The 25,000-nt window shown below is 45.3% G+C and overlaps 1 protein-coding gene across 3 annotated transcripts in view; it reads right to left on the bottom strand.

Annotated features, from left to right (window-relative positions):
• mtss1lb (MTSS I-BAR domain containing 2b) overlaps window positions 1-21,777 on the bottom strand; it is a 49,799-nt gene extending 28,022 nt beyond the window's left edge. For 2 of the 3 annotated variants that reach the window (XM_079737286.1, XM_079737285.1), the window contains exons 1-3: window positions 21,204-21,777; window positions 7,241-7,302; window positions 6,846-6,919 (exon numbers count right to left, since the gene is read on the bottom strand). In XM_079737286.1, coding sequence (XP_079593412.1) covers window positions 6,846-6,919; window positions 7,241-7,302; window positions 21,204-21,272 — 205 coding nt within the window. In that variant the 5' untranslated portion in view covers window positions 21,273-21,777. The remainder of the gene's footprint in view (window positions 1-6,845; window positions 6,920-7,240; window positions 7,303-21,203) is intronic. The other variant, XM_079737287.1, reaches the window with a different exon arrangement.
• Between the last annotated feature and the right edge of the window lie 3,223 nt (window positions 21,778-25,000).

Here is a 25,000-nt window from a genome sequence, read left to right on the forward strand (position 1 = left end):
GAATTCAATAAACCATTGGGTCGGGGTTTCGGAGGCAAACACACAGATGCAAAGCAATCCTCCCTCTGCAGACTCGTCTCTTGGAGACGGCCTTATTGGCCTTGGTCAGCTGCAAGTTTGACCGGGCTGTGCGTGTGTGTGTGTGTGTGTGTGCTGCTGTGTGTGTTGCTACGTGCGCTAGTGTCGTCGTGTGCGTTTGTGCACGATGAGTGCACCACAGAGCGGTCCTTGTGTCCCGCAAGCCCCCGGACAATACGGCACTTGTGACACGAGGAAATGGCCCTTCATGTCTGTATGAGAGGAGCGATGCTGTGTGTGTGCATGCATGTGTGTGTGTGTTTGTGTGTGTGTTTGTTTGCGTGAACGTTTGTGTGTGTGTGTGTGTGTGTGTGTGTGTGTGTGTGTGGGTGTGTGTGAGTGTGGGTGTGTGTGAGTGTGTGTGTGCTCCCCCGGCAGTGTGGGATCAGAAGAAAAGGAAGGAAGAAGGACTGGGAGGAGAGATGTGTTAGCAGGAGGGTCTGGGGGGGGGGGAATGATGGATGATGGGAAGCAGAGTCAGACAGAAAAAGGGAGAGGAAGAGAGAGGAACAGAATAAGAGATATGAGTTACCAAGGAGATCAAATTAAGGAAAGCAAGGGGAGAGCCGGAGGAGGGAATTTTAAAACACAGACACAGAAGCTAGCCAGTGCAAAGCAGAGAACAGTGGGCGAGAGAGAGAGAGAGAGAGAGAGAGAGAGAGAGAGAGAGAGAGAGAGAGAGAGAGAGAGACAGAGAGGGGGGGGGAGGGAGGGTTGGGGTGAGAGAGTGAAATAGCCTGTCCCACTGGACCGGTCTTAATTAAAGACAATAATGTTGTTTTGCTGCCGTCCCTGCACAACAACAGGCCTCTGAGCCATGGCCTACTTAGACAGACAGACAAGAGAGAGAGAGAGAGAGAGAGAGAGAGAGAGAGAGAGAATTGGAGAGAGAACAGGGAAGGGGAGAGGACGAGAGAGAGATATGGAGAAAAGATTAGGATTGGGAAATTAAAAATCCATTTTATATCCATTTGATCATTTTATACTTTTATTTTGTGTGATTATTATAATTTGTAAATCTTGCATCCCGTTCGCTCATGTGTTATGGATGTGGGGTGGGCAGTTGAAAGGGGGCAATGTTTACCAAAACAGTTGCATGTGTTCTTCATCTGTAACCACACCAATTAAAATATATTTCAAAATAAATGGAAACCTTGCAAATCAGGCTTTAGATTACTAATCTAAAATCTGGTCGCAGACGAGTTCAAATCTGAGTGAAAGGGCGTTTTTACTCTCTTTCGTTTCATATTTGTTTCAACCAATCACGTTGCTAGAGGCGAAGTCCAGGAAGCATAAAACTAACCAACACAAACTCAGCCACCAGTAGTTAACGAGTAAAGGTTTCAGATCAACACTGTGTCGACCAGCTTAGAAATACACATAGTAAAATCTCCTTCTGAAAGCATCTTCCACTCATTAAGTTACGGAATATTTACGTAGCTAAACCACAAATAAGACATAACTTTTTCGGGCTCAGGATCTGTGCCGTCTCCCCCAAAGAAGTTCTGCTATAACATAACAGGACTGCTGGATTCGAGAGATGGCGAGGATAATGACCTTCATGTGTATATCAAGAGAGTGAGGCAGGCAAGCAGTACTGGGGTCTGCACGGTTACCACGGTTACCTCGTGTCATCACGACTTGCCGTTGCGTGATCAGATGTGTTGCTGGGGGACGACGCCTCCATTTGACCATAAATGGCGTGCAGCCTGCACACAGGACGAGTCATCTCGCTCGCATTTCTGCTCGCCTCTTGACAACAACATGGCTGTTTTGTTTCCCTCTGCCACCACTACGATCCCTCCATCTCTCGGTTTCTCTATCACTGACGCACACACGCGCAGACGCACGTTGAACTTGTTGCTTGGCAACCACGCTCATAAATGTGATCCCACCCGTCTGTGATTGGCTAGAGAGGCAGAGGGGAAATAGATAGCTGGATAGATAGATAGATAGATAGAGAGAGAGAGAGATAGATAGAGAGAGAGAGAGAGAGAGATAGATAGATAGAGAGATAGAGAGATAGATAGATAGATAGATAGATAGATAGATAGATAGATAGACAGACAGACAGACAGACAGACAGACAGACAGACAGACAGACGGACAGACGGACAGACGGATAGATAGATGGATAGATATGTGTGTGTTTGTGTTTGTGTGTGTGTATGTGTGTGTGTATGCATACGTGTGTGTGTGTGTGTGTGTGTGTGTGACATCCCAAGTGTTAAGTGAAAAGCGGTGCCACACTGTGAGTTAAGTAGAGAGAAGTGTGTCTGCTAGGTTTACAGTAGAACATCAAGGAGCTCCTTAGCCCCCTTGATGTGACGCGTGACATGGCACACAGACCCACAAACTGCTACCGCTGCTACGTGCTCCTGCACTGTTGCTCTGGTCCTCATTACTGCCTGTATTACTGCTCAAGGTGTATGAGGACTGTCGGGCCCCTGAAAGGCAACTGCACAACGCATGGTATAGCATCTTCATCATTAGCAAAGCACGTGCCAAGCGTGCATGCGTGCGTCTAGGTGTGTGTGTGTGTCTGTACAAAAAAAGAGAGAAAATAAGGGAGACAGAGAGAGAGCCAGACAAAGAAAGAGAGAGAGAGAAAGAGAGAGAGAGAGAGGAGCAGAGAAGGCTATGCTATTGATTTGCATTTGCCTGTACATTAAACACCCAAGAGAAATGTATGCTGCGAGATATTGACAAAATCAACTCCTGACCATATTCTCAATCTTGATAATTTGATAACAGAATAGTTCGGCCCTTTCTTTAATGTAATTGTATTATGTCTTTGAGAACTACCATCGAGTAATTTGCCTTTAGTATGCTCATAGGAATACCCAACAACAACAACTATCACATCACAGATCTCACACTGTCTAGACTTCCTCCTAGAGGGGTAATAACTACAGATTTATATTCAGACTGTTTTCTTATTGTCTTGCTTGCTGGGGTCCAGTGTATTGGTGACCCACACAGCCATAGAACCAACACTGTAATAGAAGGCTGCACATCGATATCCTCAATGACTTTTATGTTGGCAACACAATGTCTACTATGTGTAACTTCAGTCTGTCTGAGGCTCAATGCAGTCAACATAGCCATTCAAACAACCAGATGGCATTTTAGATTTTGTGAAAGAGCGTTGTTTGTGAATTAAAAATAACTAGGCTCTTTGGGTGAGTCTTTGGGTGAGTCTGCTCTTACCAAGTATGCTTGTGTGTGTGTGTGTGTGCGTGTGTATGTGTGTGTGTGTGTGTGTGTGTGTGTGTGTGTGTGTGTGTGTGTGTGTGCGTGTGTATATGCATTTATCTGTGCCTGTGTGTGCGTGTGTGTGTCCATGCACATGTTGTGATTCTAAGATGAACCAGCTGTGTCGAGTGACTACTTCTGAGGAAGAGGAGGAAGAAGAAAAGTCGTTAAAAAAGTGCTCCATGAAAGACAGGGGGCTTATTAAAGACAGGAAACACAAACACACATATACACACCCACACAGACACACACGCAGGCATACACAAAGATATACACACACACACAAACACATGCATAAACCACAGGGTTCTAGGGATGCATGTCTGTTGCAAATTTGTTTATGTGGTCTTATTTTCACTGATTTACAGTTACACAAGGAAACATGCAGATGTGTCCACAACACACACACACACACACACACACACACACACACACACACACACACACACACACACACACACACACACATCCTGACACACACACATACACACACCCACACACAAATAATCCCACACTCAAAAATTCATTACATCAAATGCAGACACATAAAACACACACACACACACACACACACACATACACTACAGTATTAACCAGAGAGAGTGTGTGAATGTGAAGATTAGGGGTAGCACAGAGTGTACTCTGATTGGCTCTCCATCTGGGGGTTCATAAACATGGGCTCCTGTCCCCCGAGCCGGGTTCCACCTACGCGCTACCGCTGTGGGCCTGCAGGGAGAAGAAGAGCTCTCTGGCTCACACCCTCTTCCCTTCTGGTTCACTTCAATGTTTTGAGTTGCTAGGGCCCGGCATGAGTAAAGATGCAAATTAATTTGCAGTACAAGCTTCCCTCTGTGGAGTAACGCTAACTGCGAGGCAATTAGGTGGAGTATGTATGTTTGTTAGTGTTGGAGTAAGTTAGTATAAGTTATTGTTATGGAAAAGTCCCTTTCCCATTGGACTAAAACCCCATTAGCACCAAAAACATCTGGTATTTGTCTTCACTGGGAAAGGTTACAATCTGCATTCATTCCCGGGACAAATGACTCTGCATTAGTCACAGGTATTTATCGGCTCCAATCGGCAGTGAAGGAAACATGAAACCCAGTTGGACACACTCATTTTCACCCCTTACCGGCATGAAGCTATGACGCACATTGCAGTTCCAGAGATTTGGCATGTAAATAGACAGGAACAACATGCATCGGCCATTTTGTTCTTCACACCGAGTTTGAAAGAAAAACTGAATAAGTAGCAGATATTAGAAAGAAGTGACATTTTCACTGTCAATGCTGCTTTCTACTGTTCATTAACCATTTGTTATGGCACACTCATCTACTGGCCATGGCAAGAAAGTCAATTTCTTCAATTTCGCCTATTTTTTAAAGAACCTGTATAGGCGCACCTTTTTCTGTGGAAAAATGGTATGAGTTATAGTGTTAGTGATGAATTCATTAACATGCCTACATGCATATTCTAGTACACAAAGTCAAGACACCCCACATTCAATCTGACCTCTAGATATAAATCAATGACATTTTAAGGCAATGGTCGGATGAGAAGAGAGTAAAAAAAACAAAGAGGACAAAGAGGGAACGACAGTAAAAGAGAGAGAAAGCGACTGAATTGAAACAAGGATGGATACGATTCTATTCATGGATAAATGACCATGCCAGTCACAGAAGCCTTTGGGTCCAAATGAACAAATGCAAGCACACACTCACCCAGACACATAAACAAATAAACACGCAAAGACACACGCACACAAACACACAATTATGGGCGGCACATTGAGATGCAACAGAGGGCATCTTTATTTGTGTCTTCTACAGCCTCACGACGATACAATAAAACGCAGTCTCAGTTATATGAAAAGAGATTAAAAGCGATAAATCGTTAAAAGAAGCAGTAGTGAATGTCCCCGATGCTCCATCGGCAGTTTAGAACCGACATTAATAATAATGCATGGTAATTACAAATGCAAATTTGTGTGCGTGTGTGGGTCGAGGGGGGGTTTGTGTGTGTGTGTGTGTGTGTTTTTGTGTGTGTGAGTGTGTGTGTATGAATGTGTGTGCATATGCATGTGCTACAATTTGTGTGCGAGTGCATTTGTGTGTGAGCAGGCGCATACGTGTGTGTGAGTGTGTGTGTGTGCGTGCGTGCATGCGTGTGTGCGTGCGTGCGTGCGTGAGTGCGTGCGTGCGTGTTTATGTGTGTGTGTGTGTGAGAATGTGTGTGTGTATGTGCGTATGTGTGTGTGTATTGAGCTAACAAAGTAAGGCCATTTCCTCTTTTGGCCAGTAAAGGCAGCCAGAGCCTCTTCCTGCATCCTCCTAGAGGAGCCCACCAAGAGCAGACACACACACACACTAACACACACACATGCATGCACACACGCACACGCAGACGCACGCACACACACTCACACACAGCTGCAGGAGAGGAGTCTCTTATGTATTTCATTGCTTTCCAGTGGGTGGTATTTTCATGACCTTCCCTTATCGTATTAAAGACCCCCTGCCTCACGTGTGCAGCCAGATCGCTGCCTGTGTTTTAGTCCATTTCCAACATGGGGGAGGGGGGGGGGGGGGGGGGGGGTTTAAAGATCTTTCTGCCAAACATATTAAACATTCAGTCTCGCCATGAAAAAATGTGCTCAATAATCCAGCCCAGAATCTCCACCGCTGTCCAATGTTCTGTTGTCTTAGTGCGGGGGTTCTGAAAACAGACCCCAGGTCTGTGGAAGGCCGCAGTGGGTGCGACGTGTCCAACAAGAACAAACACACGTCCAAAAGAGTCCAACCGCCCAGTCCCACCGACGGGTTCTTCAATTACAACATGAACCTCGGCGCTCCGCAACCTCCTACACAGCCCGTGTGGATGTTGAATCCTTCGACACGGACGCTGTTTTTCTGGGACCTTCTAGGGTCTTTCTGCCCCGACAGAGTAAACATAGGAACCATATTTCTGTGCTGGGCGAGCTGCAGTCTTCCTTCGTCTGCTCCCGGGGGACATTTAACTCACAGCAATCTCTCTAATCTGCAGCAACAAATATGCTTTGAACGTGGGGACAGAAAGTACCTTACGGGCCGTGATTAAAATATGCACTTTGGTCGGTTAAGAGGTCTTTGGTAGGCTAGTTGAGGTAGTTGGGAGATTGGGCATTGAGGCATTCAATGTCCAATCTCATATGAACAACGACAAAGGAACATTGACCAATACCCTGACTGACTTTATCATTGATTGATTCGGCAGGGCAGTGTAGTGTAGTGTGAGGAGTGATCCAACTCCAACTCAAAACCTAGTTCGATCCCCAATGTCTACCTTGAGCAAAATGCCTTATTCCTAAACTACGCCTAAGTTAAATGTTTCAGAAACTGTGAGTCCCATCGGGAGAAAAACGAAAGCTAAGTAATTGAATCCTAGGAATCGACGGTTTGTGAACAACCGAAAACCCTTGTGTGTGGCCGCACGCACGCACACACACACACACACACACATGTGGGGGTTCCTACCTCTGGTGTTGGTGGCCATATCTGCCACCTTCTGAAAGGCATCCAGGAAGGCGACAGCAGCCAGGACAGTTGTTCTGTATGGACAGAGGAGACACATCATGGGTTTGGATTAATTTTTGGTCAATACAGTGAACACAATGTATTATTGATAGTAAGACACAGGATTGTAACGAGACACTTTTTTCTACTTCATTTTGGTACACTTATCGTGGGCTGAGTCACATGTTACAGATTTCTCACTAACGCAAATAGGACACAATTAATTTAGGGTTTAGACTTAATGAACTAAAACTAAATCAAATTCGCCCCAATCTAGGGAGGCTTTTAGCTAAGCCCAATTCCATTGGATTCTTAATGACTGGTGTAATCAAACAGCCGTTGTTGCTGCGGCTTACCTGAGCTGGGAATGCAGCTTGGTGGCCTTAGCACTGAAGTCCTCCCACACAGGATAGGAGCACTAACAGAGTGAAGAAACACAAGCACAACAAACACCCTGTTAGCCAGTCGGGTACACTGACAACACAACCACATTCCAGTGAATTCATCTGCAGCGCAAATAATGGCAGGAAACAGGAGTATCTTCAAAGTAACAGCAACTCAAGCGATTTAGAACAACAGCGTTTGCTAAGCTCGGGGTCTCAAGCCCAAAAGCCCAGGGGCCAGAGGTTTACTGATCACATACGTTATGTAATTAACTTGACATAAATGGGCCAATAATCGGCGTGAACTTCAAAGGAGAATGAACCAACGATCCCCTCTCTATTCTTTACTTCAGCCAGTATGATCTGTATAATCAGAGACAATACAAAACAGTCTTACAAATCAGTCTATGCAGATATACTTTTATGGAGAAATTTGTGTTTCTTTCCACAATCTGCATCCAAAATGGATGATTCGGTCTTTGGCAATGCTATGAATGTGGGTGCAGTTGGATCCAAAATGTCTGCTAGTTTCTACTCCTGAGTCATCTCTGATGTAGATTGGGAGCTGGTTTCCCCCCCTCTCCACCCTATTGTTATTATCACCACCAACAATATATTCTCTCTCTCTCTCTCTCTCTCTCTCTCTCTCTCTCTCTCTCTCTCTCTCTCTCTCTCTCTCTCTCTCTCTCTCTCTCTCTCTCTCTCTCTCTCTCTCGCTCTCTCTCTCTCTCTATATGACTCGCTCTCTTAGGAACACAGTCATTTTGTCCTCGTTTGACCCCCATGTTGTGATAAGCAGTGCCACCACGGCTGGAGCACTTTGATAGCAATCAGCCACTGTGCCTTTCTTCATCTCCAGCCAACCTCTGCTAGGGACATTTTTCAATAATTCTCTTTTGAGCCTCCACCTTTTCCCTTGTAACACACCCACAGACACCCACAGAGACACACACTCACCCACACAGACACTCACTCACACAAACACACACACACACAAACGCACAAAGACTCATAAACACACCCACACAGACACAGACTCACGCACATACACTCACACACACACAGGCTTTGGGCATCAGTCAGCATCAAAGATTCTTTTTCAGGCAAGGGGGGGGGGGGGGGGGGGGGGGGGGGGGGGGGGGGGGGGGGGGGGGGGGGGGGGGGTGGGGGGGGGGGGGGGGGGTTCTGTGTTTGACACAAATTTGAGTCTCCAGTGGATGGTGGCTCCCTCCAATCTCCATCCTAATTCCCAACAGAGAACCAAGCGTTTTTCCCTCTGTCAACGCTGCTCGTGTTATTACATGAAAGTCCCATCACCCCGTTCCTGGTGGAGTATCCCCCCTTACTCCATTAATTATGTTCTGTGATTGTCCCTTGAAGACCGGCTCCGTTTGAAGGCTGCGGTCTTTGTAGTGAACTCCTCTCCGGAGGGCCCGATATGGCCTGATAGAAAGTGTTAATGTGCAGAAGTTGTTGCAACCAATTATGTCTTTCCCTATATTTCAGCTTTTTTTGGGGCCATAAAAAAACGTCTTTAAAAAAGAATTGATGTTTATGATGATTATGATGAATTGATGTACAATATTTTTAAGGGTTTCATATTTGTCATGTGGCTCGTTTGTGTGTGCAGGAATAAATCCTGTGTCAGGAGTCAGGACTATCCATGTATTTGCCATCAATCTGCTTTTTATTATTTGGATATCACAAACAATCATAAATAAATCATAAATAAACGTGCAACCTACTAAATGTGTGTGCGTGTGTGTGTGTGTGTGTGTGTGTGTGTGTGTGTGTGTGTGTCTGTGTGTGCCTGTCTGTCTGTGTGTCTGTCTGTGCGTGTGCCTGTCCGTGTGCGTGTGCTAGGCGCGGGTGTCTCCGTGTGTATCTGTGTGTGTGCGTGTGTGTGTGTAATGAGCGTGTGGTAGGGACTCCGGCTGATAAGCAGCAGTAGAGCGAAGGCAGCTGGTCGGGCGCGGGAGCAGGACACTTCCCTCCGGCCCGGAGGCCGAGGGTGTCAGGCGGGCAGAGCCGCGCTCTTTGATCCGGCCCGTTTGATGTGGCTTCATTTGCTCCGAAATCACAGCCTCCATGTTGCCCCGTGGAACAGCTACTAACCACTAACCCCACCCAAGCACACGGACACACACACACACACGCACACACACACACACACACACACACGCGCGCGCACACACACACACACACACACACACACACACACACACACACATACACACACACACACACACACACGCGCACACACACATACACACGCGCACACACACACACACACGCACACACACGCACACTTACACACACTTACACACATGCATTGAAGAGCAATCACAAACCCACACTCACACACCTCTGTTTGAAGTGCGCCGCAGGGCTTAAGTTGTGTGGATGGAAGATAATGATAAGTGATGTGCCCTCTCTCTCTCTATTTCTCTGTCTCTCCCTCTTTTTCTCCCTCTCTCACACACACATATATTCACACGCCCACACACACACACACACCTATTAGCATATTTAGTGTATCCTAATCCAATAAAAGTGAGAGTGTGTGTGCGTGTGTGTGTGTGTGCGTGTGTGTGTGTGTGTGTGTGTGTGTGTGTGTGTGTGTGTGTGTGTGTGTGTGTGTGTGTGTGTGTGTGTGTGTGTGTGTGTGTGTGTGGGTGTGTGGGAGTGTGGGCGGGTCAAGAGATGCTTATCCCCATATAACGCGATAAGTAGCGGCATCAGTATTCAGTGGCCCCCCCTCCACTCCTGCACCTCTCCACACTGAGGGATCACTGAAGTGAGCTTGGCAAGAGGCTTCTGAGGTTGAGGAAGACCAAGGAACCAAGGAAACCAGAGGCCAAAGGCAGCCATACCCACACAACACAACCTTGGGCCGAAATAAGGACGCTCGTACCCCTGGGTCGAAAGCCACAGTCTTTGATAGCGGTCGACATACACAACAAAGATCAATTCAATTCAATTGTTGTGATTGAAATTAGATTCTCTCCATAGAGTATCATCATATTGAGAACTTGGTTTCCCCTGACCTTGCCCAAAATGCTGGTCTGTCTGGACGTCTGCGTATATTTCCTCATTGCAAGTGTAATGATGATCATAGTAGGCAGGATGAGGTTGATATAGCTTTAGATGCGACCAGAGTCTAGTCTTCCGGTGTTTCCGGAAGACTAGACTCGTGAACAAGGTCCCATGTTCACGCTAGTTTATTGGCTGCTATTCTTTACAAACATGTTACTTTCTTAGTCCAAAAATGTGTGATTGAAAATCACTCTGTAACCCTGCTAGTTAGGCTGAAAAAAGTGCAAATGCATTTAATGAATTATTCAGACATGGGGAAAAATTAAAAAGCAGCCTCTGGGTTTACAGTGGGCATACTGTATTCAGGTTAACGCTCAGCATCCTCTAAACCAAGAGCTCCGACGCTTCGGTTCTGTTCTGTTGACATCAGCGTTGAAGGTCAAATGAACATCAACCTGTGTACCCAGTGTACCAGTCAGTGTACTCAACTTTAAGATGGCATTAATAAAGGTCTGCATGCCTAGACTCAATGACTTGGCGTGAGCGTGAACACCATGCCGTTCTGGGTGAGGAAATTTGGTTTCCTGAGCTTATAGCGTGTCTATGTGTGTTTTGTATGTGTGTATGCATGCATGTCAGGCTTGTTGTTGATGATGTACATGTCATTACGTCACCGCTTCCTGTCACGAAGACAATGTGGCGTGTATGAATGCCCAACCCCCCTTTCCCACCACTAAATACACACACACACACACACATACACACACACACGATTACCACACAGCACCTCATGGCACAAAAGGACTCACCAATCCCCACTCGCCTTCCCCAAATCATCTAACCGCACTTTTCCTCTACCCCGTTCATCCATATCACACACTAGCCATCTAAATCCACATAATTCCCCTTTGCCTTTCAATCCTATAGTTGGTATCATCCTTCCGCTCCCCCATTTCCTCTCAGTTGAGACAATGTTAACTGTCTTGTACAGAGCATAGTGCGTTGTCGTCAGACCAACCAATCACAGAGCATCTTACTGATTTAGCCTCTTGTTTCTACCCAAGTCCATTATTTTTCTTGCCAGCTAGCTCAAATCCACAAATCCCCATTCCTTGTCTCTCAATTCAATTCCATTCAATTGAAAATAAATTTTACATTTGCATTGTCAAACCATCTGACGAATACAAATGTTAGATAAAAATAGGCTATAAAAATATAACTATATCAACAGAGGTGAGATTAAATGTCAAACTGTAAAAAAAACGTTTTTTTCGGTCGACAGGATGACCAGAAGATGACCCATCTCTCCCTCTCTCTATCGCTCTCTCTATCTCATAATCTCAGTTTCCCCTGTTTGTGACACCGGGCCCTTGGGTTCCAGTCATCAGAACCAGGTCCCAGTATCTCCCTGGGCTACTTAACAGACCAGAGGCTGGGAGAGCTCTACTCAAACACAGAGAGAGAGAGAGAGAGAGAGAGAGAGAGAGAGAGAGAGAGAGAGAGAGAGAGAGAGAGGGGAGAGAGAGAGAGAGAGAGAGAGAGAGAGAGACAGAGAGACAGAGAGACAGAGAGAGATGGAGAGAGACCACAGCACTACGGTGGACCTGGAGATTAAAGCCTCCACTCTATCTCTGTCTCTCTCCACCTATTGTTCCCTTTGTTTCCCTCACTGCACGACAGAAAGACAAGAGAAAATCCCGGCGAAGAGAAAGGATGAGAGAGGATGAGGGAGCGAAAGGGAGGGAGAGATAGAGAGGGGGGTTTATGAGAGGGGGGAAGAAAGAGAGCAGTAGAGATTGGAGAGAAAAGGGGAGGCAGAGAGACAGAGAGAATGGAGAGAGAGAGAGAGAGAAAGAGAGAGAGAGAGAGAGAGCGAGAAAGAGAGGGGGGTATATGAAAAGAGGGAAGAAATAGAGAGACAGAGAAAAGGGGGGAGGGAGAGAGACGTAGGAGAGAGGTAGAGAGAGATGTAGGAGAGAGGGGGTAGGTAGAGAGAGTTTACCAGATAGGGACATGAAAAAGGGGCAGAGCCAGAACAGGAGGAGGATGTGAGGATTAGCCCAATTCTAACCATATAATCGTCCCAATGTGCACATCTTCTAAAAGGCAGGACTCTATGAAGCAACAAAAGCAGCTAATTTCACAGTGAGCCATGGAGGATAATCAAAGTGACGGTTTTGAAGGAAGGGATCAAAACCCCTCTTTATCCCACTTCTGTTGGATGTATCCAACATGAAAGAAAATACAGCATTGTATCTCGCCTACAACTATACACAGCACAAAGGTTTATTTTCTTGAGAACAGTGAACTGTACTGGACAATAGGTGTTTACGTTCACAGACATTACACCACATGTGTTTTACATTTTTCTTGTGTGTTACTACAAAATGGTGGGCTCTTTACATTTAATTCTCATGTTTACAGTTAACTTGAAAACAAGGGGACCTCTTCAGCCTTTTTAGGCTCTTTCTCGCTAACTGGTGAATAATGCTTTTTAGAGAAGGAAGACCATTTAGAATCTAGTCCAGGCTCACAGGTCATGGATTCCAAGGCTTGGAATTTGATTCTGGAATCCATCTGAAGTGTTGTGAAAACAAAATATTTACATCCTCCTCATAGACGGCCGACGTGTTTCAAATGTTCCCGGACCTTTTTTGAAGTACAAAAACAACCATCATTTAAACGGTCACTAATACGAAAAACAACTTGATAACAACACATTATAAAATGTCACAGGGACATTTGAATTCCAGACAAATTGAAGCCGGGTGGGCATGCAGATGAGGACAGATGAACGCTAGACTTCCGAGCTGCATAATTGATGAGGCACAGCAGGGGGTTCCTCCAACAGCTAAAGATCACAGCCAATAGCTGCACACAACGCTCCTGCAAACATCGGATGCTGCAGTACTGTATTCTTGCGTCGATAATATAGGCTAACATTAATGTGTATCTTGCACAAATATATCAACTTGCACTTAGGATGTGCGACTGTTGCACCACTCACACGGACCCACACACACCCACCCACAAAAACACGATTGTATTTATGGCTGTATTGGGTCAGGAGTGTGTAGTGGTGCGGGAATGTCAGACTCCTAAAAGAAATGTCCCACAGTCAGGCTGTACGAACCCTTGGATGAGATTCAAAACCCATGCCTGCTCACTAAGGGAAGCGTATCTAATTAACTGCAAGTCTCTTAGGGTGAAAGTGTGCCTAATGTACTAGTCTAATGTACTAATTATTCAATTACTAAATTACAAAAAGGTATGGATTGTCTGACTATTCAAACCATTGAAATTCTTGAAAAATGTCGACATGTCCTTAACAGTGACATTAAACGACCTTGACTGAGACATGCAAGAGTGATGTGGGTCACAATCGACCACACGCAGTCATGACTTCAAGGCTTCTCATGTAGAATTGTGTGCTCCCATTTGCTTTATTTCTATGAGATTGCTGTATCCAATCCACTATCTGTAGGATGTTCTTCCTCGGTATAGCATCGCATCAATCATTATCTTGTCTTTGGCTTCAACCACATCACACACACACACACACACACACACACACACACAGACACACACACACACACACACACACACACACACACACACACACACACACACACACACACACACACCGCACAATTGGATTGTTTGGAATATTGCTGAAGATGAAAATCAAGGTTCTAGTGACAAAAACATTTTTGACCAACATGACCAACAAGGCATTCAAAGAAACAGTTTGACCTGCTATCAGTAGATAACCTGCACTTTGAAAAGATAATCTGACTACTACCTCTATTTTGCATAGTATAAATGGTTTACTTGGTGAAATTTGAACCACAATCATTATGTTAACTAATAACAAGACTCATTCTGAAGGGCTAACCTGTTAAGGACCAGAGTGGGAAAATACAGTGCTAGAGGAGCTTGCCTGGTTTGATCTGCAGTCTTCCTTTGTCTCTGTACTGTCAATTATGTCCTTCTCTCCCTCTCTCAATCTCTCTCACACACACTCACACACACACAGAGACACATAGACACACACACACACACACACACACACACACACACAAGTGCACGTACTGTCACGCCAATTCAAAAAAACAATCTCCCTGCATTGCCTACTGTTATTAAATAATAACAACGATATACAGAGCATGAATGGGGCTTTCTATTCACTCCCAGGGAACAAGATAATATTGATTCGCTAAGTTCATTGTTGCACACACTGTTTCTCTGACCAAAGCTTCTCTTTCTGTGTCTGTGTGCACCTTGTTCATAACGATCAGTGCACTTTACAGTGAACAGCTGAGTGTGATGGGAAGGATCTGACAGGCTGACAAAGAGCTTCAGTTAGCAAGAGGCTGGCTCCGTTTGGCTGGCTCCCAATAACATCCCCAACCCCCATCACTGTACACACACACACATTCATGCACAAACACACACATGCATGCACTCACAATCACACACGCACATGGACGGCGCATACACACTTTCATGCTCAAAAACACATATGCATGCACACACACACACAAACACACACTCACACAAATACAGGACTCTGGTTCTCATCCATTTACCCTGCCCCCTCTCCAACACACACTTAAACACACTCACACACACACACACACATCTCCGTCCAAGTCGTAACGAGCCCTAGAGCTTTAACATAATCCACATTTGAACAAGCTCTAACGAGAAAGACACTGCTTTTTATCGTCACCATTGTTGACAGGGAAATGTCACTGCTGGGAAAGAGGATTTCTGGTGTCGGGTTCAGCATCATGACTTTGTTGTTCGTATCGCCTCATGTAGTGATTGATGTTCCTTTTGAAGGTGGAATGTGTCTAGACACAAGGTGTGATGCATTTTAAGTGAGGCGGCGTCAAAAAAACTGTGCACCCTAACCCTGCTTGTGAATAACATAACCACATCTGTGTCCGATTTCACATCACTGCCATACTATGGTGAAACCCAAGCAGACATGCCTTCCTCTGAATCAGTCGCAGTTACATTATCTATTTACTTCTTAGTCATCAGACACTTTAAGGCAAATGGATAAACGGTGACCTCTTGTAGATACAAGACATGTCATTCAGCAGGGAGAGGACATGGACACCATCTAAATAAAGGTGGACTTAAATTAAGGGTAGACATCTGGGATTGAACCCTTCAGCTGGGAGACAAACAACCTGCCAACAAGCTGCTCCACCACATTCACTGTGGTGGTGGACGACACAAGCATCTTGAGAGCCGGCGTACTCTGCCTTCTCTTGTTAGCATGCACGCATGCCATGTGATCAAAAGCCAGCGTGGTGGCGGGAAGTTCCCCCGGACCACACAGAACCGAGGCAAACCGCAGACCCAACCACTAATGACACACTGATGTACGAGAGTCTCATCTTCCGAGCTGTGTCCCAGCGGGCCGGAGCGTCTCTGTGAACAACGCTCAGCTCACAGGCCCTTTATGAAGGATCTCTGAAGTAGATGACAATGGATACTCTCTTGACTGGCTGGATACTGTGGTTCTGGGAGAGGGCATTAGCACGTCTGCGTGTTCAACGTTTTTCATTCATTGCGATTTAATGCTTGCATGACAACCGATGTATACAAGTCAGATGACTCCATGGCCGAGGCTGAAGTATGCTTTCTTCATTTTATGGATTTGTAATGTTGATCTTTTTAATAAACACGGGCCTGCCCTGTGTTTTCTTTGTCCTGAGATGGTCTAATGGATGAAGTGTACAGTGATCTGAGGAAATCCATAAACCCACTAGTTGCCGAAATCCACTTAGTGTGAGGGGCCCTTTAGGGGAGGCTGTGGGCCTTTTACAAGCGGAGTCAGTAGTTGCATGACAACATTTAAACAACCTGGAGCTCAGACATGAGAGGTCAATGAAGTACTTAATGAAAACTAAAAAGTGAGACAATCACTGAAACATAAGCACTAAAACACCAGCAAATAAACAAATGGCAACCAACCCTCAACCAATCATCGTTATCTGGCACAATCTAAAATTCATATTTAAACTGTGACTTTAGACGGTTGAAGAGAGGGGTCCAGCCACCGGTACGTTGAGTTAATCTGCATCACATTTCACTGCTGTGCCATAACACGTGGTATTAGATAGTTGGATGTAAATGGTGTACCTTTCAGTGTTCCCATAAAAAATACCCCTATGTAATATATTTAGAACAGACATTAATGGAGCTGGCTACGAATTGAATCGTTTCAGGACGAAGTTTCCAATCCTACATTCTTTAGTTCAGCCTCGCTACACAGCCAAGGTATTTCTTTATGTCATCTCATCACGGTGAGGTCCCTAAATTTGGCAACATGATTTAGAAAAATTGATGCATTACCTTGCAATACGCACTTAACACAAGGAGAAAGGATAACAATGTATATTTCCACTTATGAGACCACAGCTTTTTACTCACTACTCTCCGCAGTCTCATGGAGAACCAAAATCCCATAAAATCCCCTGATATTTTCAGGTACATTCAATAACTCAACAGCTTGAGAGTTCAGGCCCGGGACAACACGGCCATCTGACTAAAAGCAAATGACATGGCCTCTATGTTATTCCACTACCCACCATGACCTGTGTGTGAAAACAAGCAATGCGCAGAAAGAGCGAGAGAGGAGAAAAGGAGAGAGAGAGAGAGAGACAGAGAGAGAGAGAGAGAGAGAGAGAGAGAGAGAGAGAGAGAGAGAGAGAGAGAGAGAGACAGAGACAGAGAGACAGAGAGACAGAGAGAATGGAGAGGTACATGGGGGTAAATTGGGTAGGATAATAATGTAGTAAATTACTGGAGAATCCAAGACTGCCCCAAGGGATACGTAGTGATAGATTACCACAAGCAACTCCCACACACATTCATATGTCTCCCCCAGGCACCTTAGCACATGCATACACAAAAACCCACAAATGCACACAAACATACACCAATGCCAGTAACATATTTAATGTAAAGTAATGCAAGCTCAGATAAAGAAGATTTTTTTTAACATTGGATTTGGGGAAGTTAGGAAGGGGATGGTTTATAATATTTCAAATGACTGCTGCATAGGAAGGTGGTGTTTATAATTCATGTTGCATCTGTACAGCAGTACAGGATACCATTTAACTCACTGACCCTTCTCCTCCTATAACACATGAACACACAATATTTACACAGCAAGCATAATTTTTCTTGTGATGAATGCAAAAAAACATTAGAAACGGAAGGGTGTGTTACAGGAGAGATGGCAGCGAATTAGGAAGCAAAAGTGCTTTGTTGTCCCAAAGGCTTTCGAAACCACTAACCTCAGCACACAGACACATTTAGCATATGTCAACCAAAAAATAACAAACACAAGAAAGGGAAGACATTGCCAAAACTACCATATGTCCTGAATACAAGCAGTTGAGATAAAAAAAACCTTTCAAAGGCGTGATTAACACAATTTTGCAATGAAGGCTATGTCAATGCAAACGTATAAAAGCCCTATTCTCGTGTAGTAAATGTGGCCTTCCTCGCTCTCTTTTTCACCCATTTGAAATCATGTCCATCCAGACCACTTAAGCTAACCCCTGATGTCTGGGTCACGTGACAATTAAACATCATGTTTTTTCAGAAACATACACACATCCACCAATATGCAGCAACATGTTCTTTTTTGGTTGAATATAATCTCTGGGTGGTGGGGAACACCAGCCAAGCGCTCATGGAAGACCGAAAACATTTTGATGATATTTCTGATTTTTTTCTCCAGGTGTTGTTACATTTAGCTGCCATAGTGCGGCCATAGCCTAAGTGGACAGTACTTAAAGCCAAAGGCTAAGTGACTCCCACCAGCGCTGCACTGCTGGCCTTAATGTAAACACCTCCTTTGGGACCGCATCACGAACAGCAGACCAGGGCGATGGACACACTTACTCATGACCGGCTGGCTGTAAAACCATTTCTTTTCTTAACCAAGAGGAGCAGCAGCTAGAACATATAGTGTGAATAATGAATTATAAAGTGTGTGCGTGATCAGGGCGGGTTGTACGAAGAGAAATCTGGTTCTTTCCGAGCATTTATGTAGCATCACATGCCGTGATACCACATTAATATGTAGGTCTTTCCACGCATTAATGTAGTATCACTTGCCGTGATGCTACTTGCCGTGATTAATGCTGGAGTGTTGCTACGGGGTCAGAGACAGAGTTGTGTGTGTGTGAGGAACACAAGTCATGTGACGATTGCCATGACCGTGGTGGGCACTGACATCCATTTCAGGTTGACATAGCTAAGAACATCAAAGAGAGCGTGAAAAAGCAGAGGAGTGACATCACAACATGCAGGGCAAACACGTTTCGCTGGTGTCTGGCCGCCTCCTCTGTCCTCAGATGTGTCTGGAACACGCACTGAATGAAAACCATGGCGTCATTGTTCTGAAGAAGCACTGTATGACATCTTGAGTTGGATGCCCGGAGGGTGAAAGGATAAAATTGTTGGGGGGCGGGAGGATGCAGATGAAATGCTTTGAACATTCACATGCTGTAATGGGACATCACTGACTCACTGGATGGTGTCCTACCCTCCCCTTCCCTCCTACATCCCCACTGCTACACATGAGACATCAGCTGCTATTCTGGAACAAATATAATCAATACATTGTAAGATGGAACGCTTTGAAGAGTAGTCAGTGGGTGGAAGACCACCTATTTGGCAATTTGGTGATTATTATTAGTTTGTTTTGCAGATTTGAATAGATTAGGATGCTTTTATTACCCCCAATAGGAAATAAAAAATGTCATGGATTTACACCATGAAATTGCAGGGAAGCGCTTGGAGCGCTTTGCAATTAGTTTATTAGCATGTATAAATTAAATCATTACTTTTTACTACTTCTGCTCTCCCTGCTACATTAAGGAATGACGATAGTATCTTCACTGGTGACCGGAATGCAATCTAATTCCATTGGCCCTTTGGAGTGGGATCTTATTACCGTCTGTAGTACGTCGTACGGGCCTTTGTTCCTCCATCCCATTCAATCAAGGTTCCCATGACGACTCCATCAGCCCTAATGTAAAGGTCAATGTCATTGGCACCCTGCTAATACCTCATAGGGTCTCACACGCGTAGGCACATCGCTTGGCACACACTGTGCTCGCACACACCTGAGAGTGAAAGGCGGTGAGGAGGGAACACGATGGAAACAGAGGGAGAATCTGAGGGGGTTTCGTCACGTTGTTCCCCATCGCCTGAAACAGTGACCCTCTATAGCAACCCCGCATTCCTTCCCCCAACGTTCTCGACGTTGGGTGAAACCCACCGCTCACCAAATGTACAGAGGCACAGATGGCTGCCGTAAAAAACGAATCCCGTTTGGCTCGTAAAGCTTAGTCTGCATAACATTCAATCGGCCTACACAGACTGGAACGAGGTGTCAATGTCGTCTGTGTGATGCTTTACATTCACGTTGCTGCACACAACCTTTGTGACTTCGCCCTGGTCTATGTTAGACAGATTAGTCACCAGTATAGGGAGTGCAGCACTATGCCCATCTATGTCCATTCTCCAGACAGAGAGAAATATTCACCGGTCGAGCAGGCCTCCTGCTGCGGATCCCAAAGCGAGGTAGGCGGGGGGGGCAGGGGGGGGGGGGGGGGGGGGGGGGGCAGAGAAACGCCCAATGCAGGCTGAATGACGGACGACGGATTCAGGGTGAAAAGCACAAAGACACACAAGCACAGCGCACTTGCAAGAAGAACCGCCGGACAGAAATCGAATGGCAGCATGCAGTGAAACAATGACGACATGCCGATGTAGATTAAAAAAAAAAAAGAAGGAAAAACAGGCAATCTGTCGGAGACGAAAAAACAGGGAAGAGGGGCTCGCATGGGTCTTGCATGACCAAATGAACCATACGGAGATACAACAGATGATAACACAGTGATAGCAGATGGACGAGGTTGAGGCATGGCCGGCAGACACGCATAGCGGAGCGCACACACAAATAGAGGAGGCGATGGATCATTCGGTGTGTGAGATGAAAAATAGGCAGACAGGCAGACAGACAGACAGACAGACAGACAGACAGACAGACAGACAGACAGACAGACAGAATGACGGACATGGGGGGAGACGGGATATGACAGGCTCACATTAGGCCAATAGTCGGTTATCGCTTGGTGTCTGACGGCTGTCCGAGTTCTCACGCTTGTATCTCACAGTGCCAACCCCAGCCGGACAGCAAATCAATGACGCTGCACTCTGCATTCTGCCCGTCCAATACACAAGACATACAATACATGTGGGCATATGTCATAAAGGTATCAAACCATACGCCTATGTGTTTGATTCTAGTTTAACATTAATAGGCTACAGATATAGGCATACGCACCCCCCCTCTCCACCCTTCTACCCCCCTCGGCCCAGAAAAAACAACCTTAATTAATCTTAACGAATCAATTAAAAACCGAATCCCTCTGAGTAGCGGAATTTCCCGAGGCAATACGACGACGGTCCCCCTCTGCGGTCGGGTTGCACGCCTCACACATCGAGCCCTCCAGACCGCCGCCGCATAACGGGGCCGTGCGGCTGTCATGTGTCAGTGTAATTCTAGGCCTCCTGTAGGTCCTCTTGTATCCGGGCAAACCTTGCTGGCTAGGATGTATGAAACAGCACTCAAGAACGGCGCCCTTAATTAGACTTGAGCATTGTTACCATTAATCCGTTGGTGGTTTTCACGTCAAGGGCGTGCGACTGCAAATGAGCATGACACACACACACACACACACACACACACACACACACACACACACACACACACACACACACACACACACACACACACACACACACACACACACACACACGCACAATATGAACCGAATGGAAAATAAATATCACGCACCTTCATGTCGTTGACAATCGCCTGAAACAGCCCCCCTAGCGCCCCACATTCCTTCTCCACCGTCTCCATGTTGGCAAAATCCACCGTGCACCGATTTCAGTGAGGCACGCGCTGACAGCGCGCCGCCCGATACCACGGAGAGAAGAGGGGTATTTCCACGGTACTGAGAGAGCTCAGAGCCCCTTCTTCACGGCACAATAACCTGCTCAACGAAAAAGCCAAGCGGGGGAGACACACAGGTCGAGGTTGAGATCCGAATGTAGACAAATAACAGCTCTCTGACGTCGACTACCGCCTTGCCACCGCACTCCGTTCCAGTCAAATGTAGAGTGATGCTGAGAAAGGGAGAGAGAGATGGAGCGTTGTAGCCTATTTTCTCCCTTTTATTGTCCTCCTGTCTGTCTTTCCCGGGGTCCGAGGTCTAGCGCCCGACGCAAGCGTCAAGACGTGGAGGTTATTGTACCGAGACGTTGACGCTCATCTTCGCGCAGAGAGCGCGAGGTGAAACCACTAGCGGGGATGCATGAAAGGCGGTGGCGGTGGGAGTGCGAGCGCAGTGCTGCTGTTGCTGCTGGTGTCCTTGCTGATGTTTCACCACCACGTGTGCGCGGCGAAGAGAGGGGCGCGCGCGTGCGCATGGATGGGAGTATGTTTGTGTGCCAGACAGTGTGTTCGCGCGCGCGTGTGTCTGAATGGTGGTCTCTGATTGGCGGAGAGGCGGTGGGCTCAGAGGTGCGGCGCGAGCAGCCAGTAATACGATCCATGGGAATGGGTGAAAAAAGGAGGTTGGATGATATTCTGGAGGGTCTGTCACATGTGTCACTCACACGCACGCAAACGCCAGCACAAGCACGTAAACGCCAGCACACGCACGCCACAACAAAAACGGAGGAGAATAGGCAGAGACTATGGGAGGAAGAGGAGGGGGCTCAAACGTTGTGTATGCTGACAAGTAGGCCTTTGTCAAGTTGATTAGAGTCTAAGGAATGCATAGAAATACAAATACGTTTTACTATTGGTTCCTCACGTACAGCGTGTAGGGAAGGCGTACAAAACATAAAGCAGATACATTGAAAAGAGATCGGGGAAGCAGTGATGAAGGACTGATGGATCAGGCACAAAGACAGGAAGTGTTAACACAGGCACCAGCACACGCACACACTGTAAAAAAATAAAACATTGGACATTGCAGTGGCAGGTTTGCATACATTTCCTAATAAAATCGTGTTTGTGGAAGTTCTGAAGCTAAAAGACTCATCTTTTGCATTTGTCATTTGACCCACTAAGGAAGTGTGCAGCAGACTACAGGGTCGGAGTCAACCTTGGGAAACACAAGGTGTTTTAATCGGACACACACACACACACACACACACACACACACACACACACACACACACACACACACACACACACACACACACACACACACACACACACACACATGATGTGACCGTGCACACACACACAAACACAACATACAAACATTTCTTTCTATCTCTCTCTCTCTATCTCTCTCTCCCTCTCTCTCTCTCTCTCGCTCTATCTCACACACTCTCTCTCACACACACACAAACACACACATTTAATGACAACACTGTATGAACTCATCCTGTTTGGAGAGTATTGTGACTATTAGCTTGGCATAAATTTGTGTAAGTGTTTGTGTGTGTGTGTGTGTGTGTGTGTGTGTGTGTGTGTGTGTGTGTGTGTGTGTGTGTTTGTGCGTGTCTGTTTGTGTGTGTGTGTATGTGTGTGTGTGTTTATGTGTGTATGTGTGCGTGTCAGTACATCAATTTGTGTTTCTGTGGATTGTCCATTAAACCAATGTCTTCCAATGTCTCCTATATGCTGACTTTGAGAAGGGGGGGGGGGGGGGGGATGATATAATCAATTATGCTCTTGTTTCTTGTGTGTCGGTGTGTGTGTGTGTGTGTGTGTGTGTGTGTGTGTGTGTGTGTGTGTGTGTGATGAACGATACACATTCCATCAGTGTAAATGAAAACATCGATAGAGACAATCAGTATTCTAAATTTCTCCAATACTGTATTATCAATAAAAATCATGATCAATATATAATTCATGGTGGCAGAAGCATTGTTATGGGGTGTGTTGACCTCAACCTACCCTGATCTGATTAATAGTACTGTAGCCCTGTTTTATTTGTACCTTTATATTAGAATAATATTAATATTATTATAAAAATATTATAAATATGATGCATTTTTCAGTTTAATCTTTAAAAACAATGTAGCATTGACAATAGCATTTAAAGGAGTGTTAGTATTGTTTAGTTTTAACTATAACTCCCATATTGTGATACATTTCATTGCCAGATGATATTGGCCAACACATTTCAGCACTTTCATCCAAAGCAAATGACAGTAAAGTTACACGAGATTTAAGAGCAGGTGGGGGATATGCCTTCCAACCTCCACAACCTCCTAAACGTCGTTGTATCTTCACTGTAGAATGGGGGTGTATTCCCACGGCCTGACCTGTAGCATGTTGAGCACATTTTAGTTATCATTTGTTTGTATTGAAATAAGTATCAGTTCCTGTAACATATTCATATTCCCCAGAGAGTTGTCAGATTATGTGTTTGCAGTTCCACTGAAGTTCAGATATACTCAAAGTCTACCATAATGTTAGCCAAGGGAAAGTAAGCTATTTTTTCACCTGTTGTACAACGCTCAACAATCCAACTAACTCACTCACTTAGACACAAACACACACACACACACACACACACACACACACACACACACGCACACACACACACACACACACACACACACACACACACACTAATAATAAAAAAGCATATTGTGTGCAGACATTAGAACTTGTCTTGGAAAAAATTGTTCTGAGCCGCCTTGTGTTTCCATGTTTGGACAGAAGAAAATGAAGGACAAACCAAAGTTTACCAGAAGGTAACACTTATTGAGAAATACAAGAGTGTTCTATTAGTTATCTCACCCTGGTACCCTGGGTGAGATAAGTACCCTGGCAAGCATTGTGACAACAGATGTACTTTTCCACATCTGTAACATTTTCAATTTCACAGCTGAATGTCACTGGATGGCTGGTGGCCTTTTAATTGAGTACAACATTTACAAACAAACACACACACACACACACACACACACACACACACACACACACACACACACACACACACACACACACACACACACACACACACATACTGTATAAAACACAAGGGTGTGTGGGTGTTGAGGTTTTAACGCTTGTGATGATGTCAATGTCATCACTCATCTCTCCTAACGTGAAGGGTAACCCAATCTGACCACTCCTTCACACTCCTCTCTCCACGGCCTTGCTAGGACACCTAATCTGGGATCCAGCAGTCATATAACGTAAATAATGATTTGTGAGGCTAAAGGCCACCAAGCTTGAAAAGAGTGGCAGCTATTTAAAGTATTTTTCCATCTTTATAATGTTATTCGTGTTTGCTCTGATCAGGGATAGTCTTTGCAAAGTTTGAATCCCAGAGTGAGCTTTCCTGATATACACTATACATGCACAATAACACTGGATCTTTGGGTTTGAGTCTGTCCTAGAAATATCTCTGTTTGCATAGCCACAAATCTGGTTTAACAAAAGCTTGTGAATTTTTTAACTTGTCCATTTGTTTTGCCATTGATAGCAATTTTGCCGGACAGAGTTAGCATTGGTTGGACATTAAATAAGCTTGCATAATGTACAGACATTTTTATGTAATATTTGTTGCATACTATTTCTTTGAGAGAAGCAATTTAACTTTGGGAACCAAACAA

The sequence above is a fragment of the Pollachius pollachius genome (assembly GCF_949987615.1).
Source record: "Pollachius pollachius genome assembly, chromosome: 5".
In the NCBI taxonomy this organism is placed as follows: Eukaryota; Metazoa; Chordata; class Actinopteri; order Gadiformes; family Gadidae; genus Pollachius; species Pollachius pollachius.